Raw genomic sequence first — 24,114 nt, 5'->3', positions numbered from 1 at the left:
AGGGGAGAATCGGCTCCAAAGAAGGCGAAGACAGTTCCATCTGCAGACAAGGTCATGGCGTCAGTTTTTTGGGATGCGCGTAGGATAATTTTCATTGATTATCTTCAGAAAGGAAAAACAATCAAAGGCGAGTATTATGCGAACTTATCGCAGCGTTTGAGTGATGAAATCAAGAAAAAACGGCCGCATTTGGCGAAAAAGAAAGTTTTGTTTCATCAAGACAATGTACCAGTTCACACATCCGTTATCGCGATGACCAAAATCAATGAGTTAAAGTTCGAATTGCTTCCTCACGCACCCTATTCGCCAGATTTAGCCCCCTCGAATTATTTTCTGTTTCCAAACTTGAAGAAATGGCTCGGTGGTAAAAGATTTGCTGACAATGAAGAGGTGGAGTCTGCGGTTGATGGCTATTTTGAGGAGCTCGACGATTCCCACTATAAACAGGGTATCGATGTTATTGAACATCGCTGGGAAAAGTGTATTGAGCTATGAGGAGACTATGTAGAGAAATAAAGATATTTCTTCCCAAATTTTTTGTGTTTTCTTTGTTAGGTCGGGTACTTCTGAGACTACCCTCATAGATACACTCACACACACACACACACACACACACACACATGCATATACACAGCTACATATTATATATATATATTATATTATATATTATATTATATATATACATATTATATATATATATATTTGTAAACGTTCTTTATATTGTATAACATATGGAATTACAAGTAGAGTTCTTTCGTAAATTCTGTTACAAATTATAAATGATTTAAAGTACTAGCGTCTTTAAAATTCAGAGTAATCTGAATTTATTATATTAATGATATTAATTTAAAAAAAATTGGATTTCATTCATGCGAATACATCGGTTACACCGAAACACCGCTAGATAACGCTAGGTGTACTGACGTAGCTTAACGCTACGTCCAACTACATCTAGACACGTAAAGAAATTTAATAATATATTTATGAATATGGGTAAACTATTTTTCGTGTGTATTTATCGTATTAAAACACATGCATAGATAAGTGTATTATTGAGAGAGAAGATGACTTTGCGATTAGTATACGATCTTTAATGATATACATTAACTGTTTTTCTAGACGTCTATTTTTACTAAAAAAATGTTTAATTGTTAATCTATTTTAATAAAGAAATTTAGTTCAAAAGAGCAAACTCTCTATTTACTACACGAGAAATTAAGACTGCGTTCCGTTTCACGCAATATGCGTGCATTTTCTACAGTATACGTAACATGAACTATATATAAATGCGCGCATATGCGTGAAACGAAACGCGGCCTAAATGTTTTCTTGTGCTGACAATATAATAATATAAATATAAAATATAAATATAAAAGTTATTATTAAAATTTATAATATAAATAAATTATTAGAATATAAAAGTTATATATATTATTGAAATTTTAAAAATTTCAACACAGTTTGAAACAATTGAAATATAAAATGTACGTTTAAGTAAGGTACATACAAGTAAGGTTTAACGATGAAACTTTATTTTTAAATTGAAAATAAAGATGTATCAATCTTGATATTGATTAGTCAAAAATTTAAGATAAATTCGAGAATGACTGGAACATTGATTATCGTTCGTCGATATCATAACCTATAATAGTTGGAGGATTATTTACATTCTCTTAGCGCATTTCGGGTACACGTGTGTTTTCAAGGAGATGCAATTAACAATGTCGAAGACAAAATTCGACAAAAAAGCAGTACGTCAAATGTTATTAGAAGAAGACAAATTTATTGCAGATATTTTCTCTATAATGCCGTTACCAATGCACGAATTAGGTAAGAGTATTTTTAAGTTAATACCATAACCTCAAAAAGTTATAACTGTTATATATTTACAGTATACTTAAATTTATATTTTAATTTAGAGAAGCGGAAGTACCTACCCTCAAAAGATGATAACTTGGTGAAACAAGGTTATTTTTATATTTATCCAACATTGATACAAAATAGACTTGTTCTTAAGGTTTGTTTTGTGACACATTGTACGATTTTTATATATATACATATATTTCTATTACAGACGAGATGCCAGTCAAAAAAGTAAATAGGGCAAAAAATTTTGAAGATTTATATACAAGATTGGAGGAATTGAAGGCTGCTAAACGGTTGGATTATAAGCAGAAACTTCTTAAAAAGAAGTTGAAAAACAAAATCAAGAAGAAAAACAAAAGAGAAGAACGCATGCTACAAAAGAAACTTGCTAGGACTGAACAGAATGCTGCTGGTTCTAGTCAACTAAGTACTAATGATAAGGAAACACCAAAAATTCCAAAGCCAAAACCAGTATTCAATTCACAGGGTAAAATGGTATTTAGTAAATTTGACTTCTCTGAGATTGGTATGAAGAAGAAACTGCCCAAAAGTAATCCTCAAAAAATTTTACAACATTTGCAAGAGAAGAAAGAAAAAATAAAGCAATTAGAAGAATCGGGTGATAAAGAGAAAGCAGAGGAGATTAAGGAAAAGGATGCGTGGAAAGCTGCATTGGCGAAAGCAAACGGTGAAAAGGTAAGTTTTCCTTAATTGTGCTTATTTGATACAAAGAACGACCTTCTTCTATTACTGCGATATCTGACATAATAAAATTATTCTATTTTTATTTATATTATTATAAATATATTGTACTATTGTATATTATATAGTAAATATTATATTGAATCTGTTTAGAGTAAAATATGGTGTATTTAATTTTGTGTATATATAAGATATGCTATAAACTTGTCACTCTTATCTTTTTTTTTCTCTTGTCATATCTGTTATACATTATTATATTTAATTGTATCTATTGATAGGTCAAAGATGATTCAGAGTTGTTAAAACGTAGTATAAAACGAAAAGAACAAAAAAAGAGACATAGTGCTAAAAAATGGGATGCCAGGATAGAAAATGTGCAAAAATCCAAACAGGAGAGGCAAGACAAACGAAGAGAAAATATCATGAAGAGGAAAAAAGAGAAGAAACTGAACAAATTGAAGAAGGCAGCGAAGAAAGGACGTGTGATACCTGGATTTTAAACACTAAATTTTTTACACAAATACAGCTTGTGCGATAAATTCACTCTGTATTATGTTTTTTAATGGGACTATTTTTTTAATTATGAATATAAATGTGCCAAACGACAGAATGTAGTAGAATTTCCTTGGAAACTACATGTACAGAACTGGTTATTAAGTTTCTGTTTAATACGAATTATAAATCTCATTTCTAATTAAGATTTATATAAGGTCGAAATCGTTTTACCTTCTAGTACAAGTATCTTTTGTCAAGAAACATTTTGTTTACAGACTTAATACAGATATACGAAACTGATTGTGTCGTAATTTTTTTGTATCTTTGAAGAGGAAAAAGGAGAAAAAAGAAGATCTGGAAATTGGTATATTTAGATAAATTCTCAATGAATAACACACCTGCGTACAATGTCGTCCTGTATATAATAATACAGACACGAATAATACTTTATTTGTATAATTCTGATTTCTCCGTTTGTACATGAAAGAATCTGTATTCACATCGACACGTTCGTACCGTAGACCAGCTATTTCCTACGGCTACGTACGTTTGGGATTACGACTATCGTATAAAAAGCCGTGTACTCGCGAGTGGTAAGTAGGAAGTAGTACAAAATTTTCCACATGCGTCTCGATCGGCACGTTGAGCACGTAACGCGCAAAGAACGCGCGATGCTCCACTGTCCCAATGTCCTAATTATGTCTGTTTTGTCGCTAAAGTTTACTTCATTCACGACAATTCTCTCTACGAGATATTACGTATTAATCGCGCAACCGTTATCGCGCATGGTAGTGTTCAAGCTATCCAGTCTTCCTCCGACATTCCTACGTCGAGATCTTGCTTTTCGGAAGGAATGGCCGCCAGTTAGTAGATGATTGGCAGATCTAGGACGAGAGCTTCGATATAGCTGCCGTCTTCCACTTCCTGCTAGGTATCTCCCAAAGCCGCGGTGACCGCATTAGCGTGCGTCAAAGCCGTCCACAACGGGCTGTGATCTACGGGCAATGGCACCGCCAAGGATTTGGATGGTCGCGGCGACCTGCTGGAACAGTGGAACAGAAAATAACGCGCTATTAATGTACACGAGATACATCGGTGCGTTGGCTACAATAGCGTGTTGGATCTTTCATTTCCCGATATTCCAATATTTTTGCGCTTTCGACTGGGTAGCGTGAAATACGATATCATCCTGCATCCTTTGAGATGCGTAGCACGTATTCGATATCCGTTCGTTTTAACCGCGCTTTCCAGAACAGTCTCTTTCTCTCTCATCATCTCTCTCTCTCTCTCTCTCTCTCTCTCACTCTTTCTCGTAACCCCGCTAAGTTTTAAGTATACATATATCTATCTCATTTGTATTTAGATGCAGAAACCTAACCTAACCTAACCTAACCTACGTAGGTGCAGAAAGTGTATCATTCTGCACTCAAGTGGAAGTTCCGCCGTGACAGCGGAAGTTGTCTAAACTCGCGATTGGCGCCATTACCTCGACGGCGCCGGGGCCGGATGCTAATCTGGGCTACTGAGTTCCAACGCGGTGCTTTGCTCAGGATCCGAACGTTCCTCGACGACCGTGTCCAGCTCCAGGGATGGAAAGGCTCGCGATCCTCGTTCGCTCCGTAAGGACACGGTACGTGTTTGACGATCCACACCAGCTGCGGAAACATGTCGGTGAGCGATCGAGCGTTGTTACGGTACCTTGTTTAAACTTGTTCAAACGCATTCGCACCGAAAAGTTTTAACGACGCGAGATATAATGACCGAAATGCATATATAACGCGTCTTTTCGGGGTGAATCATCGTCGCGATTTAAAACGCCTTAGACCATTCATTAAGTTCGCGACAAAACTGCATTTATATGAAAGCATATACGATTGATCAAAATTGCAATACACAAGTTTGGTTGTGTGTAGGTACACACATATATATATACGTATATTTACACACGTTTTCGAACGTTCTTTGTGTTTGTACGACTGCAGTTGTACACATGTACAACTGCAGATAGGATTTTACCGTGAATTCTGGCGCGAGTTACATATATAATTGATCTAAAGCGTCAAAAGTCGAAAATACTGCACGGCAATACGACTAATTCGTTTCGCAATGAATGAAATGGCATTCACGATTCGAGAAAGAAAGAACTATCCTCTCAATTATATTAATAAAACATACTGCCATATGAAATATATCCAGTGAGGAATATAAGCACTCTCAACCTACATTCGCATCCGTAATGAAAGGATTAACGCGTTGCAGCAATTAATAATAACGTGCGAATGCGTTTGATGTAATAGGAATAAAAAATTATTCCTCTTCTTTGTTGTTTGTCACAACCGCTCTGCTTCAGCGAACGTTATATGATACAAGGTGTCCGGGGTCTTTTGGATCCGAAAAATTGTGAAGATTAATGAGATCAAACTAAGAAGAAAAATCAAGTACTATTTCGCAAAAATTACAATAGTCATTAAATTATTAATGATTAAAAATAATCGCATCTAGAGGCTTTTTTTATTGATAATTTGGAAATTTGTGTGCTTATTTGCAAAATAACGTAAAGAACTTTTTTGTTCCGAATGACCTAATCTACAATTATATGACGGCTATTGTGCCTAGCGACAGGTTCAAAATTCAGAGTTCAAAGTTCAAGATATACTCATATTTATCGCTAGATGTAATAGCCGTCATATAAATGTAGCTAGGTTCTGAATAAAAAAATCCTTTACCATTTTGCAAATAAGTACGCAAATTTTTAATTAAGGTTATCAATTAAAGGGACAATGAAAAATATATGCATTTTGTGTCGTAACGGATTTCACCAAGTATACGAGATTACTTGCCATTATTATTTTTATATTTTAATTCTAAATGTTTTTAATTTTCAATTTCATTTTCAATCATCGATAACTTCATAACTATTGCGATTTTTGCAAAATGATAACTTGACTTTTCTTTTCAGTTTGATCTGATTAATCTTCACAATTTTTCGTTTCCAAAAAAACTCGGACACTCTGTATATATATATATATATATATTTTCGAAATTTCCGAAAAATATCTATATCTACGTATATCTACCGGAGACTCAATCTGCTAATACGTCGACCGAGAAACTTTCCACGCCGGAAAGTTCTACTTAAATCAGCTAGGAGAATCTAAGATTCCTACGCTGGCGAAGCTAATTTATGCAAACGAACCATGCAAATCTGATTTACCGTGATTTTTCTCTTCTTGCGAGAGCAAACCATGAGAAAGACGCAGCGACGAGCAGATTTGTATTCCCGCGAAATAAATGAAGTATAACGAAGGATAACTCTTCTCTCCCTTGATACGCTCAAGCATTTATTCAAATATTTTGCAATGCATACAAATTTGACGTTGCATGAGCTTGCATTTCACCAACATTCTCGCACAAGTTTAATTAATTTTCTAGCTTGATATTAATCAAATCATACGATATGATGCGGCCAGCGTGCGCTTTCGCATTCGTAAACAATACAGGGAGAAGTGGTAAACGATAAAAAGAAAGAAGAGAATGAGAGAACAAAAATGATAATTTCCGTGAGATGCATATCCGAGCACAGATCTCTAGAAACGAACTACTAGAACTACGTTATATTTTACCTAAGTCCTCTCTCGATGCTGCGTTTGCCAACAACAAACGAACGTGAACGACGCTTTTATTCTCAGGGCGGAGATTTTAGCTTTCGCTGAGTATGGCTTTACTTGAAAAATATATGCATTTTGTGTCGTAACCAAATATACAAGGTTATTGGCCGTTCTTATTCTTATATTTTAATGCGCCTTATATTTTAATGCGTCGAATTTTCGCGTGTCCGCCTAGCGAAATTTAATTCCCCCTCGAAAGTGTGCGTGCGTTGTACGTTGCGATTGGTCAACTCGTTTGGCGAAGTAATTAATTAAACGATATTGATCTTCGGCGTTATTTAATATTCCCGTTGGTATTTCGCGCGCGCATCGTATCGGTGTGTGCGGAGGATTCGCGACGTTGTCATCGTCACGAGATGTATTCCGGGATTGTGTTGTGGGTTGTGACGACAATCGAACGCGCCGTGCGCTACGCGATAATAACCGCGACACGCTCAAACGGTGTTTTGCTCGTCGCGGGAAAATTTCAACGGAAAGTCGAGCATCCGCGCACATTCCGGCCGCGCGATACTCATATAATATGTGTCCGCCTTTCGCATTTCGCCGACGCGACCCGACCCTCCCTCGTTAGTTTCGAACGATAAATTTCATACTTGGGCTATTATGCGCACCCTAAGACAGTGACCCCAAACGACCGTCTACTGGCCCTCGATTGTCATAAATCGGGACCTCGGTCGACCGGCGGTCGCGGTGGACACGCGGTGGGGCGGCGCCTTGTACGCAAGGGGACATAGACTTCGCGACGGGGATATAGAAAAACTTTTTTGCCAGCGGCCGAACGTGCTTAGAGTAGTACGTGCAAGAAATAAATCCGCCTTTCGGCCGCGCTCGGGCCGCGTTACGCGTCGCCCGACCTCTCGATCCTTTCTTCTTTCGCGTGCCCGTCGACACGCTATAACGAGTTCGCGAGTTATAAATCCGAATACATCGCGAGAGCCTTGCCGCTTGATGAGAATTTCTCGCGTGCCCCGCGCGCGACTTTAATGTCATTCCGTGGCCTTTTATTTTTATTTCTACCACGCGTTTTCCCATATTTCTATTATGCACCGCATTGTAATATTCATGACAGGAATGCGCTATCGTAGCGCTGGGATTATTTTAACGTGTGTATATTTTTAGATGTGCGGGTGTACGAGCAAATTGCGAAATAGCGACATGAATGAACTCAAATGAATAAATCCGATGTAAAAATATCGGGAAATTTCATATCGACATATCGCGTTTTACAATTATATTTTCAGCCTGGAGAAATAAGTTTTCATGCGAAAAAATTATTGCAAATAAATTTCCCTGATATTATATCGGCGGATGTTTCATATAACGTGCATCATTCGTGCAAATGTGTTATTATTACGTCCGATAAATTCCAATAATTGGCTGGCTTGGTGCTAAATAAATATCCTCAATTATCGTGGATTAAAACTCACAGGAGTTCATAAAGATTTTAACAAAAACCGTCCATCAAAGTCGGCCTTTAGCACCGTAATATATAGGGCAAACGTATTCTAAATTAGACAGATTATTCATACAATACACGCGATATTAATTGCAAGCGTCACGGCAATTTATGCAGGCAGTTTGGGGTGACGATAAAGTGAATAAATTTGCCCGAGCAATGCGATCGTTTATCGATGCGCCCGTAAAACGATATGTAAATGTTCCGAGTCGGCAGGTGTATTAGAATATGCGAACGTTCCCGCAACGACATCAGAATCGCATTTTAGCTTAGCGTCGCTGTATCTCTCCCTCGCTCAGCGCAAAACTATCGTTCAAACAACAAAGAAGGATAAGGAGGAATTTTTCCGATTCGATGTGCGACTCGATAGTGAGCGAGGTGACGTCTAGCTGACGGAATAATAACGCGATGATCCACGATACCGATTTCCGGCCACGTGGAAGCTCACGTGCACACGTGAAATCCTCACGCGGCCACGACGTCGCGGCACGGTTACGAGAAAAATGGGGCCCCGGGCTCCAAGTCGTATCTCGTCGTACGGCGCGTCGCGCCTCGGAAATGGATTATCAAGTGCGACATAAGATTCCATTTTTGATACGAAGCCGCGACAGATCCGTCTCGCCGCGATATCGTGAAAGAGGGCCGGCGATTTTCCGGGTTAGTGAGATTTATTTCCGCGTGCTGCATGGAATCCATTTCGCATGTCGCGATCTCGCGACCTCTCGATTTTAAGGAGGTGCCTTCAGAGGCGGCGCCAGAAAAAAAACCTCTGCAAAAAAGTTTCTCGTTTCTCAGTCCCCGATTTTTTAATTAAATTTTATGCGAAATGATAGCTCATGATAAGGCATTAATCACAAAGAAGTTTTACATTGAGCATACGATTGGTTTCAGAGATACAGAGGGTCAAATTGGTCACTACTAAGGAAGTTTGACACTTGATAACGTTTTATCGCACGAATTTTTGTGAAATTCAGTATCTATAGGTTGGTATCTTGGAGTTGCTTATTACGAATTCAATGTCAGATTTAAAAAATTTAAGATGGCGGATGTAATATAGCGGACAAAAATAGTGAAACAATTATTTACTTTTATTAGAACTGTTATGTTGGGGGTTATGGGTTTTTCGGCTAGCTGATTGCGAATTTTCTATCAGATTTACATTTACCTTCAGTGTAGGCAAGATGAAAAAGTTATCCAGTCAATGAAGGCAAGATAAAAATGTTATCCAGCCGGTGAAGGCAAGATGAAAAAGTTATCCAGCCAATAAAGGCAAGATAAGCTTCTAAATATAACAAATAAAACTATCACGTTATCCTTTATGCATCATGTAACGTATCAGTTTGAATTTGATATTTCTTTTATGAAAAAACAAAATAAACTTTTTCTACTAAAAAATTGTTGAAAAAATTACTTTCGAAAACCTAATAGAAAATTCGCAATCAGCTAGCCAAGAAAAACCACAACATAATAAAGTTCCAATAAAAGTAAATGATTGTTTCACTATGCGTGTACGCCATGTTGCACCGGCAACCTTGAATTTTTAAAATCTGACATCAGATTCATAATCAGCAACTCAAAGAACCCATAGATACCGAATTTTGTAAAAATTCTTGCCGTAAAGCGTTGTTAGTTCTTAGTGTCATTCTTAGTAGGTAATGACCACTTTGACCCTCTACATCTTTGAAACCAATCGTATGCTCAACGTAAAACTTTTCTGTAATTAATGTCTCATCATGAACTATCTTTTGACATAAAATTCGACTCCAAAATCGAGGACCAAAAAACGGGCGAAAAATCGACCCTTTTTGCGGAAGTTCTTTCTCGGCGACGACGTACGATTTTACCTGCGACGCGCGTTCAATCTGTAAATCCAGGAGCGGTGTTTCCGCGTGTACGCGCGTGTTCTCCCCGTGCCGCGAACTTTATAAAGTCGGAATTGGCGCGATTTAAAAAGGCCGTGCGAGGCAGCGCATGAAGCATTTCATTCGAGAATTTTTCGAGCATATAACATTCGCCCGTACCGAACGCACGTCTCTAGCGTAGTTTCAAGCTAAAAATAACCACTGTCAGTGCATGAACACAGAATCCGATTATGCAGATGGGCATTCAATCTGCTTTAGTGCGCCTCTTCCGTTCACTTTATGTTTATTCCAATAGCTGCGCACACTACCGGATGATGCTTACCTACCTACGTACTATTCCGTTTACGTACGGATATTTATGCGCGCGTGCGTGCATTCGGCCGATCAGAAATCCGAGGGAGAGAAACAACGCGGCCATTATTGAAACGACAAAAATAACAATAAATGAAATAACGCGAATTTCATATTTCCTCGATTACTCATAGATACCGATATAAATTGCTAACGCGCCTCGATATCGCTGTACGCACCGTTTCGCCATAATGAACATCGAAAATTTCTGCAACGTGCGATATTTTATTACCGTGTAATGTTAGGCAATGTATTCCGGGAAAAATGTGTGCGTCGAAACATCTGCAAGCATAATAATCTCGCGGCGTTAAAATACACATTCGGAAATTATCAAAATATGTATTTTAATCTTTCTCTCTCTCTCTCTCTCTCTCTCTCTCTCCCTCTCTCTCTCTCTCTTTTGTTTTTTTACGTTAGGCACGTGGGGATTACCAAGTTGAAATCCAATGAAAAACTGAATGTATGTATAATCTCGTCGCATCCAGCCGTTCTCCCGTAGCAGTTTCGCCACCATCCTATCGCGATCAGTTAGCTACCTTTATTTAATTTTGCGCGAACGATTTGGGTCTCTATTCATACGGCAAATATCCGTTCCGCGTGCGCCGCGCCTGTGTCCTAGTTTCACTTTTAAACTCGCTACTCACCCACACGATGAACCGGGCTGAAACGGACGAGGCTCAGTGCGCCATGATCCAAATCACAGTTTCTTCGCCGGGCTCGCTCCCTGGCGAGTTTCGCTCGCCTCCGTAGGCAGCAAATTACCATTAACGCCAGCAATGGAAACCCCAGAATGCAGGACACGATGGGTATGATTATACTCTCCGGCGTAACTGAAAGACGCGACGCGAAGTTTAAGTAACGGTAATTCCGTTGTATCAAGCTATTCTATTGCGCGCATATAATTTCCCCGCGTGTATAAAACAACACTTCTTCTGTCCGCCGCGATGAAACCCCCCCCCCCCCGCCCCCGAGTTCTCGAGGGCACCGGCAACATTTGCGCGAGAAACCATTTTAGTTACTTAACGCGACAACGTTCTCGACAATTGAAAACTTACGGCACGATATTTCTCTGAAAGCCCCCTTGTTGCGAATATATTTTCGACGGCGTCGAAAACGTGATGAGCAAATTCGTATGTCAAGTTTATCAAAGCTGCACGATCAAATAGTTCTCGGCATAAACGAATTTCACTCGTCGCTGTCTAAATTTTATAACTCTCTGCTCCGCTACCGACAATTAAATAAGCAAAAAGAAAAAGAGAACGTTTATTTGTACGCATTTGAATTTATTTCATACGTGCTTTCTCTTAATTTTATTTCACCGCGTTTTTCACATTTTTTAATAATATATAAAACATATGCCGTATCAACGGTGGGAGAGAGTGGTTCGTATTAAAACTCGCGAAGTAACTTTCTTTACTAAACTTTTTTTACCAAAAAGAAGCATGTTCTCTGTTTCGAAACACGCGTAAAAGTTATGGTTTTACATTAATTTGCAAATTCCATTAAACTTGATAAACCGATGGAAAAAATTGGCTTATTATCAGGCTATTTGATGTTACTACGTATTATGCATAGTTACCTATTCCACGTTATTCTCTCATTTGCTCCATGCCGTGATTTAATGAAGATCTTATTTAAAAATTATCTCAACACTCAGTTGTCTTAATATTTCATCCGCATTGATCTTTATGTTTAGTTTTAACGAAAGGTACATCAATCACATTACTTACTTACTCAACTGCAGATAGAATATGTGTACGATAAGAAAATATTAGATAATTCAACAATGCAACAAACGATTAGAAAGTAACAGGAAAGTGGATAAATAAAATAACGAATCTTCTCTCGCAATCTCTTTATTATTATTCTCATGGGCGTTGGAAATTTCGAGGAGATTTAGGGATTCAAGGATGTAAGAGGAGGAGACGTGAGCCTCCTCATCGATTATGCCGCTGCATCCCGGCTCCTGCATCCTGCCCTAGAGTTGGCTCCGGTTGTCATCGTGGCGAGGCACTCCCACAATGAAACTACGGTTCGATCGGAAACGCAATGTTAATTAGTGATCACAGATTACCCGACGACGATCGTGAAGTGCAGCATGCGAAATTTCCGGTACGCACGATCCTGATAGTTTCGGCCGTGCCGAAAATCCCAAATATTTCGATAGCGCCGATAGTGCCATTTACCGCGCCTATTGTTTTTGCGCGCCACGTGACCGCGTCGTTGCGTGCCGAATCGGCGTACACACAGGCGCGATGTGGCGCGATTGTATGTCGAAAGGGGTCGGGGGGGGGAAAGTTGAGATGTTTACTATTCCCGTCGATATAAAACGAGTTTTTCACCGAGTTGCCGCGTTGATATCGCGTTCATTAACACGCGTTACTCCGATCGAGTCGGATCTACGCGAGAATCGGTGATATGCGTGTGTGTGTGTGTGTGTGTGCCGCAAGGGAGCAGCCAGGAATCAGGATGCTGAGGACGGTGACACAGGATGCCGGGATGCGATGTCTGCCGGCAGCGATACGTCATACTACGTAAGTATGTATCTCCAAATATGTCGAATAGTTTATCATGGAAGACACAGCATGTCTCCGATTTTAACATATGACGAACTTGCCAAGAATAAGATACCCGAGTCGAAATTTAAGCCGGTATTCATAGTTGGTCATCATTGGGCAAATAACTGTAGCTTCATTTTGACAAATAATTAAGGCTTCGTAAATTTGCGAGCACTCGTGTCACTTGTATTCATACTTATTACATTGTTTTACGCAACAGGAAATTTTCTATATCCGAATAGCCGGGCGACGGCACACAGAAACAATCTTGAAATTGATTATATTGCCTCAAATAAGAATTGTACATAATTTACACAACTATACATACCGGTCTTAAAAACCTGATGTAAGTACAGCAAGCGCACTGAACGATGCTCAGTGTGCTGTAAGAAACATCCCATTCTGAACTACCAATGTTTACTTCTCCGCTTCTAGTTTATTGTGTGGAATCCGAATTCAAACTTTTACCGTTACACACAGCGTTGTTACAGACCACAATTCACGGAACAGACTAATCTTGTTTCTACAGCTTTTTCCTTACCCAATCCTTTAAGAACTTCAAATCTCATCGAAACTGTCGACGCCAAAGAAAAAGAAACATTAAGCAGACTAAGTAGTGTTTGTTTTATTTATCCATTATTCCGATTATTTACCCATATTAATTATTTAATATTTGTTTATCGTACATATTCTATCTGCAGTTGAATAAATTGGTCAATTATTGCATCACAATACATATTTAAGTTAAAGATATAGATTGAGCATTTATATCTATTTTCTAAAAAATATTTATAACAAAAGTTTTGGAGCAATTGTAGCAATTTTCAATTTTCTTTCTTTAATCATTTACGCTAGTAACCGTTCATAGAATTTCGCAACGCATTACGACCCGCTTTAACCTTTTGCTTTCCCTAAGATTTTGTTCAAATTGTTCGTTATTATTTTCACATAGACGTTCTTGCGTAAGTGTCTTTTTAATAGTTTGGTCGTTTCGTAACATTACAAGTTTCTTGCATAAGGATAAATTATGCATACGCGTTTTTTTGTCATCTTTGTTTTCCGCGAAAGAGCCATCGTGTATGTAACACATGTTACATTCCAGCGTAAATGATTAAATCTCAACATGTCGAAAATGTCGTTAAGTAATTTGTACAGTACAGCGTTATATCTCGAGGGAGATTCGCCATTAGTCCTTCAAGTTCGACGGAATTTGCAGGATTAACGTAGAATCACAATTTCGACTCAGGAAGTTCGTCAGTACGTGAAATTTTGAAGAGTAGCGAGAGCAAAGTTGATTACTATTTCGCCAGAATTAGCGAGAGCTGTGAGGCCAAGCTTTCTGAGGAATATATCGATCGGAAAACTTTTTTGCCTGTATGGACGAAAGAACTTAAATCCGGGCTCCTTTGATTGTGTAATGGAATCATCTTTATTAAAATTCTTTGTGAGTCGGGGAACGATATACAATGAAATAAATAACGAAATAGAATGTTTACGTTTCAACAAAAGAACCTCGGGATTTTCTTTCTTGAATTAAATTATTATTTCTTTAGCATACAACACACGGAAGTCTTACTCTGTGTTCAGTATACATTATTCTTCGTGTGAAACGTAAAAGGGCACGTCAATCTCTTTTCAAGACTCCTTCTTTATTGATAAAATAAGCGACTTTTATTTTTGCAATAGTATTGTAAATGATAAAAATGATAAAAACGCAAATTTGCTCGAGATTTTCTTGACGTTTCGTTCGTTGTGAGTGATCGAGAAATATTGATGTGTTGATTATTCTTACACTTAAATGCAATTATTATTGAAAGATTATTACTAAGATTATTGACATTAACGTACCCGTACGAGTGAAGCACTTTTTGTTTCACAAAAAATTACTGTAATATTCCCTGTGAATTGGATATTCCGCTTATACTGTGCGTTTCGGGTCTATCTAGAAATGGAAGAATTTGTCTTCGAATCGGCATTATTTCAGAAATTAAAAGATTTGCTTCCGGATCAGTGACGCGAACGTGTTTCAGAAACGCGCTATTTTCCGCCGTGCTTTCTCCCTAGTTGCAAATTAGGGACATTGTCAGGGGTTTGAATGAAGCATCAATTGCGGATTACGCGAAATCTGAAGTTCCTTCCCGGGGAGTTTTCACGTCAATGTAATTACTACGATGGAGGGAGATAGAAACAGAGAAAGAGAGAAAGGGAGACGGAGAGAGAGAGAGAGAGAGAGAGAGAGAGAGAGAGAGAGAGAGAGGGGGGGGGGGGAGAAAAAGTCGTGACGTAAATGATTCTGTCACTTCGCCGACACGCTAAAAGCACTTTACTTCTCCGGAAGCGTGTCCTCTTTATGTCCAAAAAGATTTAATTGAGAATCTCTCGAGCCGCCGTTACGAAAAAATCAATTTCAAATTACTCAGGCTAACCCGGAGTTACCCGTTATTCCCGTGTTATTTCCATGCCGATCCGCTTATCGATGAAAGCGAGTGACGGTGATTTATCACGACAGGGCCCCAAACCTCCTTAATCGACGAACACAAGTCGGATAATGTCATTGTCTAATTGTATTAGCTTCTAAACCGGGCTCGTGTTTCTCGCGATTCACTTTGCACAACAAGCGAGCGGCTGACACTAATTACATTATCACAACCCGTTGTCAGTTTCCCTCTCCGTCTCTCCCAGCTGCGCCTTCCTCCTTCAACTACTCGTTTGAGTAGTTTGTCAGAGTCGCGGGCGAAAACCTGACACTTCATACAAGTGTCTAATTAAGCAACATCCTTCGTTGCCCGATATATATCGCATGTATTGGATGTACAAATTAGTTCGGTCCGTTTTCAAAAGATGGCTCCGGCTGTTATGAATGGTTCATAGTGACTGCCAATTTTGGCGGTTTCAGAGAGGTTAGACATCTGCCAATAATATTCAGTTTATATCGCTTTGAGTTTCATACAAAAACCTTGCTTTTTACAGTGTTGAAAATGTCGAATTTTGTGTTAACCAAGCAGCATTTGCGGGAGGTTTTAATTTTCTGCTTTAATTGGAAGAAAAGTGCAGCTGAAGCCCATCGAATGCTTGTTGAAGTTTATGGTGACGCTGCTCCAACTGATAAATCATGTAGGGAATGGTTTCGACGTTTCAAGGTTGGAGATTTCAGCGTCGAAGACAAGCCTCGCTCTGGACAGCCAAAAAAATTCGAGGACAAAGAATTAGAGGCATTGCTCGAAGAAGATCAGAGTCAAACGCAAGAGGAGGCTTGCAGAATCATTGGGAGTGGGATCAACGCTCAACAAGCGTTTCCGTACGATTGAGAGACATGGGAATTATTCAAAAACAAAGGAAATTGGGTGCTTTATGAACTGAAACCGAGAGACGTTGAAAGGCGTTCTTCATGACAACGCTCGGCCTCATGTCGCAAAAGTCGTAAAAAAATATTTGGAAACGCTCAAATGGGATGTTTTACCGCACCCGCCGTATTCTCCGGACATTGCTCCTTCTGATTACTGGTTGTTCCGAAGGATGCAGCACGATTTGGCAGGTCACCGGTTCACTTCTTTCGCAGAAATCGAAAATTGGCTCCAAACTTGGATCGCCGCAAAAGACGAGTCATTTTTTCGAGATGGAATTCGAAAATTGCCTGAGAAGTGGGAGAAAGTAGTAGCCAGCGATGGAAAATATTTTAATTGATCCGTTCATTCATTTTGTTTTGAAATAAATATATCTTTAACACAAAAAAACGGACCGAACTAATTTGTACTCCCAATAGGAAACGAGATGAGCGCGATGCGACATAACGACAATGAAATGAAACAAACGGCCCTCCGCCGCGTCCGTCCGCGGAATTAGACGTAATTCGATCGAGTTAGTATTATGACTATATTCTTACCCGTCGGATACACCAGGATCGTGGGTCTCTTGGAGTGCGGAATCGTCGGCATGGTGGGTCGACGAGCCCTCACCTCGGCCGACATTTTCCCTCGCTCTGCAACCGAACGGAAAAAAAATCCACCTTTGAGCTGACTCTTGCTGGCACTCCTCGCTACACCACGCGTCGCGAGACTTACGAGCGTTACATCCCCCTCGTGTGTGGCCGTGCAGTAAAAAGTAGAATCGAAAGTGAAAACCGAGGAGACGAGGAGATTATAATCCGAGGGCGCGAGCAAGGCCCGGGGTATTTACGGCCGGCGGGGGTAGCACAGAATACACCGCAAACCCGAGTGTGTTATTTTGACACGTATAAGCTGAAGCTTTCCTCATGCGTTTCTTGTCTTGTCTGAAATCACGTCATTTGATGCATTTCGATATCACTTAACGCGTTAAACAACGTGATTTCAGACAAGACAAGATACGCGTAAAGGACGCTTATACGCGTCAAAATAACACACTCGGGTTTGCAGTGTACCGGCGTATTTCTCGTCGCTGTACTTCAATACTGCCACGCGTAGGCGTAGATGACACGCGGGACTGGACGAGACGCGGTCGGGCATGAAATTCTATCGCGATCGCGACGCGATTCATCAGCGAGTGTGTCGCTGTCATCTGTGATAAGTACACCGACGCGGACGGCTCGTTGTACCAAGCGGATGTCCGAAACTCTCGGCCGGTGTCGAGTGACACGGTGGCGGTTTTTTCGTGCCGTTCGTCGTAGGCATAAACGCGGTTAGCTCGTCGTTAGGCAGAGCAGAGAAAAAGAGAGAGAGACAGAGAGACAGAGAGAGAGAGAGAGAGAGAGAGAGGGCGGGTGGGGGGGCAGCAAGAATCGATAGCCATGAGCTTTGATCTGAAACGCGCGAGACCGACTACGCGCGGGGGATCCAGTTGGCGGTGTTCACGCTTCGTCGGGAACGCAGAGCCACCACCTTCCAGACGGCACACACGGAGGAATCGAAACCCAAGAAAATCAAATATCTTCGCGCTTTTGGTGTGACGGATTTGCTCGGCTACCCGGGATTCAAATTACGTGGCGAGACTACGTCGAATATTCTTGTGTTTGATCGTGCGCGCGCGCGCGCGGTAATATTTGTTTCGAAATATTCACCATACTACCGGGTTGAATCGTCGATGGAATATACCGGGTGTACCTGACCACACCTCGATTTGTTTGTAAACGCGACATTTTAGAAAAAAATATTTCAGAGAAAAATTGTTTGGTTTCAAGAGGAACATAAAACAACTATATATCAGTTTGTTTACAGATGGCGTCACCTTCGAGATATTCACTGATCATTACTTTTCTTAAATGGAAATCCCAACTTTTTATTATATAATTTTTTCCTACCAATTAATTTGAACAATTTGTGTCTGAAACATTTTTTTATTTACTTAATATTTTTTGAGATACTTAAAGAAAATTTGGTAACTTTTTCAACATTTAACATTTTAACTTTTACGATATCTTATTAACTGTTTATTGAAAGAAAAAATGGTATTAGACCGTTTTACTGTATTTGGTTTCAAGAATATATTATTACAATAGAGCCCTGATTTTTGACTAATTTGATAATTTTAAAATTTCCAGAAATCGATAAATTAACAAAAGTTAGGGCATTACTACAGCAATATATTCTTGAGACTAAATAGAGTAAAAAAGTTTACTTATACCATATTTTCTTCCAATAAGCAGTTAGCGAGTTATCGTAAGTTAAATGTTGAAAAAGTTACCAACTTTTCCTTAAATATCTCAAAAAATATTAGGCAAATAAAAAAATATTTTAGACAAAAATTGTTCAAATTAATTGGCAGAAAAAGATGATATAATAAACAATTGGGATTTCTATTTAAGAAAAGTAATGATCAGTGAATATCTCGAAAGTGGCGCCAAACGCCACTTTCTATAAACAAACTGATACAACCGTTTTATGTTCCCCTTAAAACTATACTTTTTTCTGATACATTTTTTCTAAAATGTCGCGTTTACAAAATAATCGAGATGGACGGGTGGTCAGATACACCCGATATATCAACTTCTTTCCAGTCCTTTGAATGACTTAATTCGCTAAAAGTTCCAAACTTTCCTCGGGATGATGATACTCGCATGACGCACATCGTACGCAAACTTGGATTGGTACGCTCACTCACTCCGTCATTATCGTTTCTCTTATTAATATTACATGCTTTCAACTCAAGGTACGACGGAAAATACGAGGGCGGTTTCTTGATACGCACACACAGACACACATGCGCACACAAAGTGTGTAATTCCGGATCGCGTGAGTCATCTCCATATCTCTGCCGCGGTGACGCTAAATATTCAGAGATACCTTTGATGAAATTGTGTAAAGGGCCGCGCGGTTCCAAAAATACGTATACGCGAGTCCGTTTTTACTTTCGCGATCACTTTCACCGCGAATTGCGCGAACGTCGCGAACGTAAAGATCCGTGAAAGAGAACCGTCCCCGAAAATACCCCGAAGATACGATATCGCCGGAGTCTCGGGCGACACTTTTCCTGAGTGTCCTTCCGCCGCGGACAAACCTCGAATGCTTCTCTCGAAGTCTCTTTCTCTGTCCCTTTCGCTTGGCGCGAAAATGTATTCCGAGGGCTCTCCTTAAGATCGCATTTGCTCCCATGCGTTTCGCTCGCCGCGGAATTGCACGATGCACTCTTGCCTGCGGCTCATTATAATATCTAACGCGAAAAGCAACCGCGGCCAGCTCTCACCTAGCGTAGCAGCGAGCGAAATCCAGGCGCGATAATAGCGGGCCGTAGAGCCTTCGAGAATTTGCGATATCGCCGGACATCAGAGGTAGATAATGCGGGATAATGCGCGCGCGCGTAAAGGCAGCCTGGCCAGCTGGCGCAGTTAGGGCGTAGTACGAATTACAGGCGGTTAATCTCCCGACTGCGGCGGCCACGAATTCGAACCGATTCCGCCGATCGATCCCACGCTCCGACGTTGTCGCGACGTCGTCGCGCGTTATCGAGTACCGGCAGCAGCAGCAGCAGCTCACGCGCGACATCTCTTTAAATCGACACATTGATAGACCGAAATATACTCGGGGTATTTTCGCGTAAGCTGGAATCGCTCGAGGAATCGCCATTTGCTCGAGCAGCGTGGCTTGTACCGCGGCAGCACAGTGTAAGAAAGAACAGTAGTAGGTTCACTCGGTGGCGGTGCTTTTGATCTCAGGTGCTACAAGACCGCCATTTGTTATATTGGTTATATTGGTTGTGCGCGGGTTATAATTTGAATGACAACGAATAGTAGCTGAAACAGATTTATTGCTGTTTTTCAATATTCACTATCAAATCTATAATGTGCATTATAAGATAATATAAAAGTATGAACTATTATTAATTAATACATTATTAATATAATATGTTAATAATATTATAATTAATAATATATAGCATATTACTAATTATAATATAGAAAGATGTGTATATATATATACAGGGTGCTAAATTTCAAACGTAACAGGTAAAAAAATCTCGAAAACTAAATGATATTGAGGTCCGCCTTTTTTTATAGTATACTGTTTCGAAGGGGACACATTTTGATTAAAACAAAATTTAACACTTTGCAAGTTTAAATTTGCACTTTTGCAGTTTATTATATACAGCATTTATATCCACCTCTTTCATTCATTTTACTGATTTTAATAAAACAATATTATATTAAAAATTTGGTCATATGATTAATCGTTGCTTACACTTACACATTTTGACAGCTATTGGCCGCCATATTGTTGATTGTGCAGTTCGGTCATGCGCGACAAACGACCGTTCGCATTATTTTGTGTTGAGTGAACCTACTGTTCTTTCTTATATTGTGGCGGCAGCGTCTTTAATTCCGCCACCTGCAGTGGCGGGATGGGACTCTCGTTAGTCGGCGAGATCGGCCGCGGAATATCGCGTATCTCTTCCCCCCCTCCCCCCGATTCTCCCGGTTCCGCCTGCCTTTTATCGGACCACCCTTATTTCCTTCACGGTGGTTTGACGAATATTGCCGCTATAAATCGCTCGGGGTTGTATACGTTGCTTACGCTAGAGCTTGAAGGAACGTTAACCGGGAATAAGATTCGCGGCGGCGGCGGCGAAGGGCTCGAACGGAAAGGGCGCCGTTATCGTATCTCGTGAGTTTTCTTTTACACCTAGGGGGAGAATTCGCCGATCGTTCGCTTAATCTGCGCGGCGTATGGCGCGGCGCACTGAAGTCGGGCAAAAAGAAAGAGATCGCCGCCCTCGAACGGGAAAACGAGATTAGCAGGATCCTTAATTATGAGAAGTAGCGGGGAGTGGTCCTCGTGTACCAATTACGGGATCAGTTATTTTGGGAGGCTTGCTCGGAGGATTTAGAACGAGGGATTTATTCGAGGGGCTTGGCAGGCTTGGGTTAGGAGGAAATATGCGCGCGTTTTTCGAACGCGATAACGAAAATCGTTGTGTAATAAAATAGCGCAGACATGTCTCGTTTCAATATCTGAAAGGGGTTCAACGCGATGCGGAGAATACGGACAGCTCGGTATATTTGACTCGACGGTATATGACGAAGAGGGCACGAGTTTCCGAATCACTCTGGGGGAAGGAGGTAGAGTTGTGAAAAAGTCGTCCGTCGCGAGATCTGACAGTTGCGAGATACGTGAAAAATTGATCGAGTTAATAGAATAGTGATGAATGTCGAAGGATATTAGCGTTGTTTCAGATATCGACGACGTCCTCGCGCTGTCAAGCTAGATGGATCGTTCCATTAGGTTGTAGTTGGCTAACAGAGGCCGAGAGAAAAGTCAGAGAGGAGAAGCTTTCTCCTCTCGATGCAGCCTTCGTGAAAGTCTACGAGATTCGCCGGTCTCCAGAAAATGATAGCTACGACGTGCTTCTTATCTAAGTAGGTCAGCCGTGTCCGTATGAAAAATCTCATTTCACGGAACATATTCGTGTAGCAGGAAGAGCCAATTCCACTGATTCTTCGGAGCTACACGATCGAGCGGCTCCGGAATCTCGCAAGAGAATCGTTCTCGATCGCTGAAACGACATATCGGGTTACATATCGCGGTAGCCGGAGCTTTCCGTGCGGGCTTAAGGTCGGGGGAAACGGCAAGTTTCACGGGACGATCTGGTTACCCCGCGAGGTGAACAAATCTCTCTCCGCGAGATCTTCCGTTTGTATTTCTGCACGTGAGAATACAGTCGTCTCGTTTCTGGCAGGCAGGAAATCGAAGGCTGAAAAAGGTCTTCATCTTTTGCGACAGCTGTGCATATTTCGTGACTTCTAAAAGCCAGCGAAAGCTCTCCCTGCCTCTTTTTCTCCCTCCCCCCCCCCCATGAGCCAGTCCAACAACTTATCTGCATTTCCCACATTTGGCACGCTATCGGAATACGGGCGTTACACACGATCGCGGGAAGTTGATGCTCTCCATGTTTCCTCAACTCCGCGGAATGTCAAGGTATTTATATTGCTTATGTAGAAGGGTGGCTGAGTACAGCGGTCTCGAAACAGGCGAGATGTTTGGTTAGGCTCGTCACAGTTGGTCTATTCTTTTCAGCTTCTGCACTGCGGAACTAGTGCAATAAGTTAGAATGAGACAACTATACTTTTTCTCACTTTAACTTATTGCACCAGTTCAGTAGCGCAGTTAAAAAGAACAGGCCAATTAATAACAGCACCATGAGCGAAGCAAGATGCATCGCGTCTATGCACACGCTATAAGCTAACGAGAGTGCGAGCGGGCCATCTTACCTAGTACCTCCATTTTGCATACACAAAAGACACGCGACATCCGACGTTACGCGAGATTTAGTATCGCCTCCATTGTTTGATCGTTTAATACAAATTTCGTCTTGAAGGCTGTCAATTCGCGTTCCAGCAGGTGTTGATTGTTATCAGGAGCTTTGTTTGCGAATTGTTTAAGGAATTCGTCTCCTTGGGAGATTCTTCCGTGGGGACGGCGGTATTCTTCCAAGAGGAAAAGTTTGTGCTTTGGGGAAACCGAAATTAAAATCCGGAATTATAATAATAATTATAGAACACATAATAATATAATAATAATTTGTTCAGTCTGAACGAATGGTGTGAAAGTGTCACGCGCGTCGCACGAGAAACTCGAGGCACCCGACAAAACAGTTCAGACCGGCAGTCGATTATTCGAGTAGATAAAAACTCGCGCGATAAGCGCGAACATTATGAGGGCGCCCGCTTTCGTTCTTGTGGGTCACTGGTACGATTCTCATTAGGCCGGTCGGCTTCACTTTGCTCCTGGAGGTCACTTAATTCGCGTCATCTATCATGCACTTCCATTAATTAGGGCAACCTCGATTACCGCGCTGATAAACTGCGCGATTTATCCAGCCTACTCTCTCACCTTCCGCCACTTCCGTTCCACGTTCTTGTTATCTCTCTTTGGGTCACGAACACGAAACCTCATCTCTGACCTTTAACTGCCACATCACCACTGAAATTAGAACTTAGAAACGCGCGGCCAGTCCGCGCCACTTCTAACTCGCACAGGAAGGCACAGGAAGGTCGTGGTCAAGGCCCGAGGATTCTCTAGGCCGTAAGCGAGGATCGGTTTGCTAATCGCAGATTAGAGATGCTAAACGTACTTTAATCGCTCCGGCAGCAGTCTCTAAATAGATTCGCTCTTAACGTTGCACAGCGAGGCGGAAGGAAGGCCTTGTCTTCGTTAGCGAGCAAAGGAAATCCTCCGCTCGACGTGGTTATCAATCCTTAATTGCTCCTCGCGAGAGGCTATTATCAGTCAATTAATTCCCCGTCTGCCGAAACAAATCCTTTGCGTCGTACGCGGCGCGTTAGTTACACTTGCACGTCACGTCGCCCTTTGTAGTTCGAACCCCGAATGTCACGTGAACGTAATTTCGCTTCGAAATCGTTGGAACAAAACGACGTTGAGAAGTGTCACGGTGACGTGAAATTGGAGACCTAAACACATTCCTCTCCTTCTCTCTTCCCCCGTGCGATCCGCAAAAATAAATCCCGCTTCCCTCGCTTTCCGCGCAGTCTTTCGAGTATCAGCAGGTGAATCGTTCGCATTCCTCGAAACGGCGAGAATTTTTCACGAAACGTTTACGAGCGGGAATCGACAGAAATTGTACAATCGTGATAAGGAATAATAAGGAAATATTCATAAATACGATGTGCGTAGTTGACTTGTTTTTGTTATTACGTTTGTCAAAGATGCGTCGCTCTTTTCACGCGAGCA

At 40.8% G+C, this 24,114-nt stretch overlaps 2 protein-coding genes across 3 annotated transcripts in view; one reads left to right on the top strand and one right to left on the bottom strand.

Moving 5' to 3' along the window:
- The first annotated feature begins 1,643 nt into the window (after nt 1-1,643).
- Nucleotides 1,644-3,363, top strand: Surf6 (Surfeit locus protein 6). The gene is made up of 4 exons (XM_011147313.3): nt 1,644-1,830; nt 1,920-1,967; nt 2,075-2,562; nt 2,847-3,363. Exons 1-4 carry the CDS (start codon nt 1,710-1,712, stop codon nt 3,066-3,068), a joined length of 879 nt encoding a protein of 292 aa, XP_011145615.1. The 5' UTR covers nt 1,644-1,709; the 3' UTR covers nt 3,069-3,363.
- Nucleotides 3,364-3,400: 37 nt separating this feature from the next.
- LOC105186837 (uncharacterized) overlaps nt 3,401-24,114 on the bottom strand; it is a 44,217-nt gene continuing 23,503 nt past the window's right edge. The window contains exons 1-6 of one of the 2 annotated variants that reach the window (XM_025298693.1): nt 17,020-17,625; nt 16,842-16,937; nt 11,045-11,230; nt 6,687-6,704; nt 4,550-4,718; nt 3,401-4,102 (exon numbers count right to left, since the gene is read on the bottom strand). In XM_025298693.1, the coding sequence (XP_025154478.1) occupies nt 4,573-4,718; nt 6,687-6,704; nt 11,045-11,230; nt 16,842-16,926 (435 nt within the window). In that variant the 5' untranslated portion in view covers nt 16,927-16,937; nt 17,020-17,625 and the 3' untranslated portion in view covers nt 3,401-4,102; nt 4,550-4,572. Of the gene's footprint in view, nt 4,103-4,549; nt 4,719-6,686; nt 6,705-11,044; nt 11,231-16,841; nt 16,938-17,019; nt 17,626-24,114 lie in introns of those variants that run through there. The other variant, XM_025298692.1, reaches the window with a different exon arrangement.

Source organism: Harpegnathos saltator, unplaced genomic scaffold, assembly GCF_003227715.2.
Source record: "Harpegnathos saltator strain DR-91 unplaced genomic scaffold, Hsal_v8.6 scaffold235, whole genome shotgun sequence".
NCBI lineage: Eukaryota > Metazoa > Arthropoda > Insecta > Hymenoptera > Formicidae > Harpegnathos > Harpegnathos saltator.
Note: the sequence above shows the minus strand (reverse complement) of the source record. Positions and strands in the feature narration are given on the sequence as shown.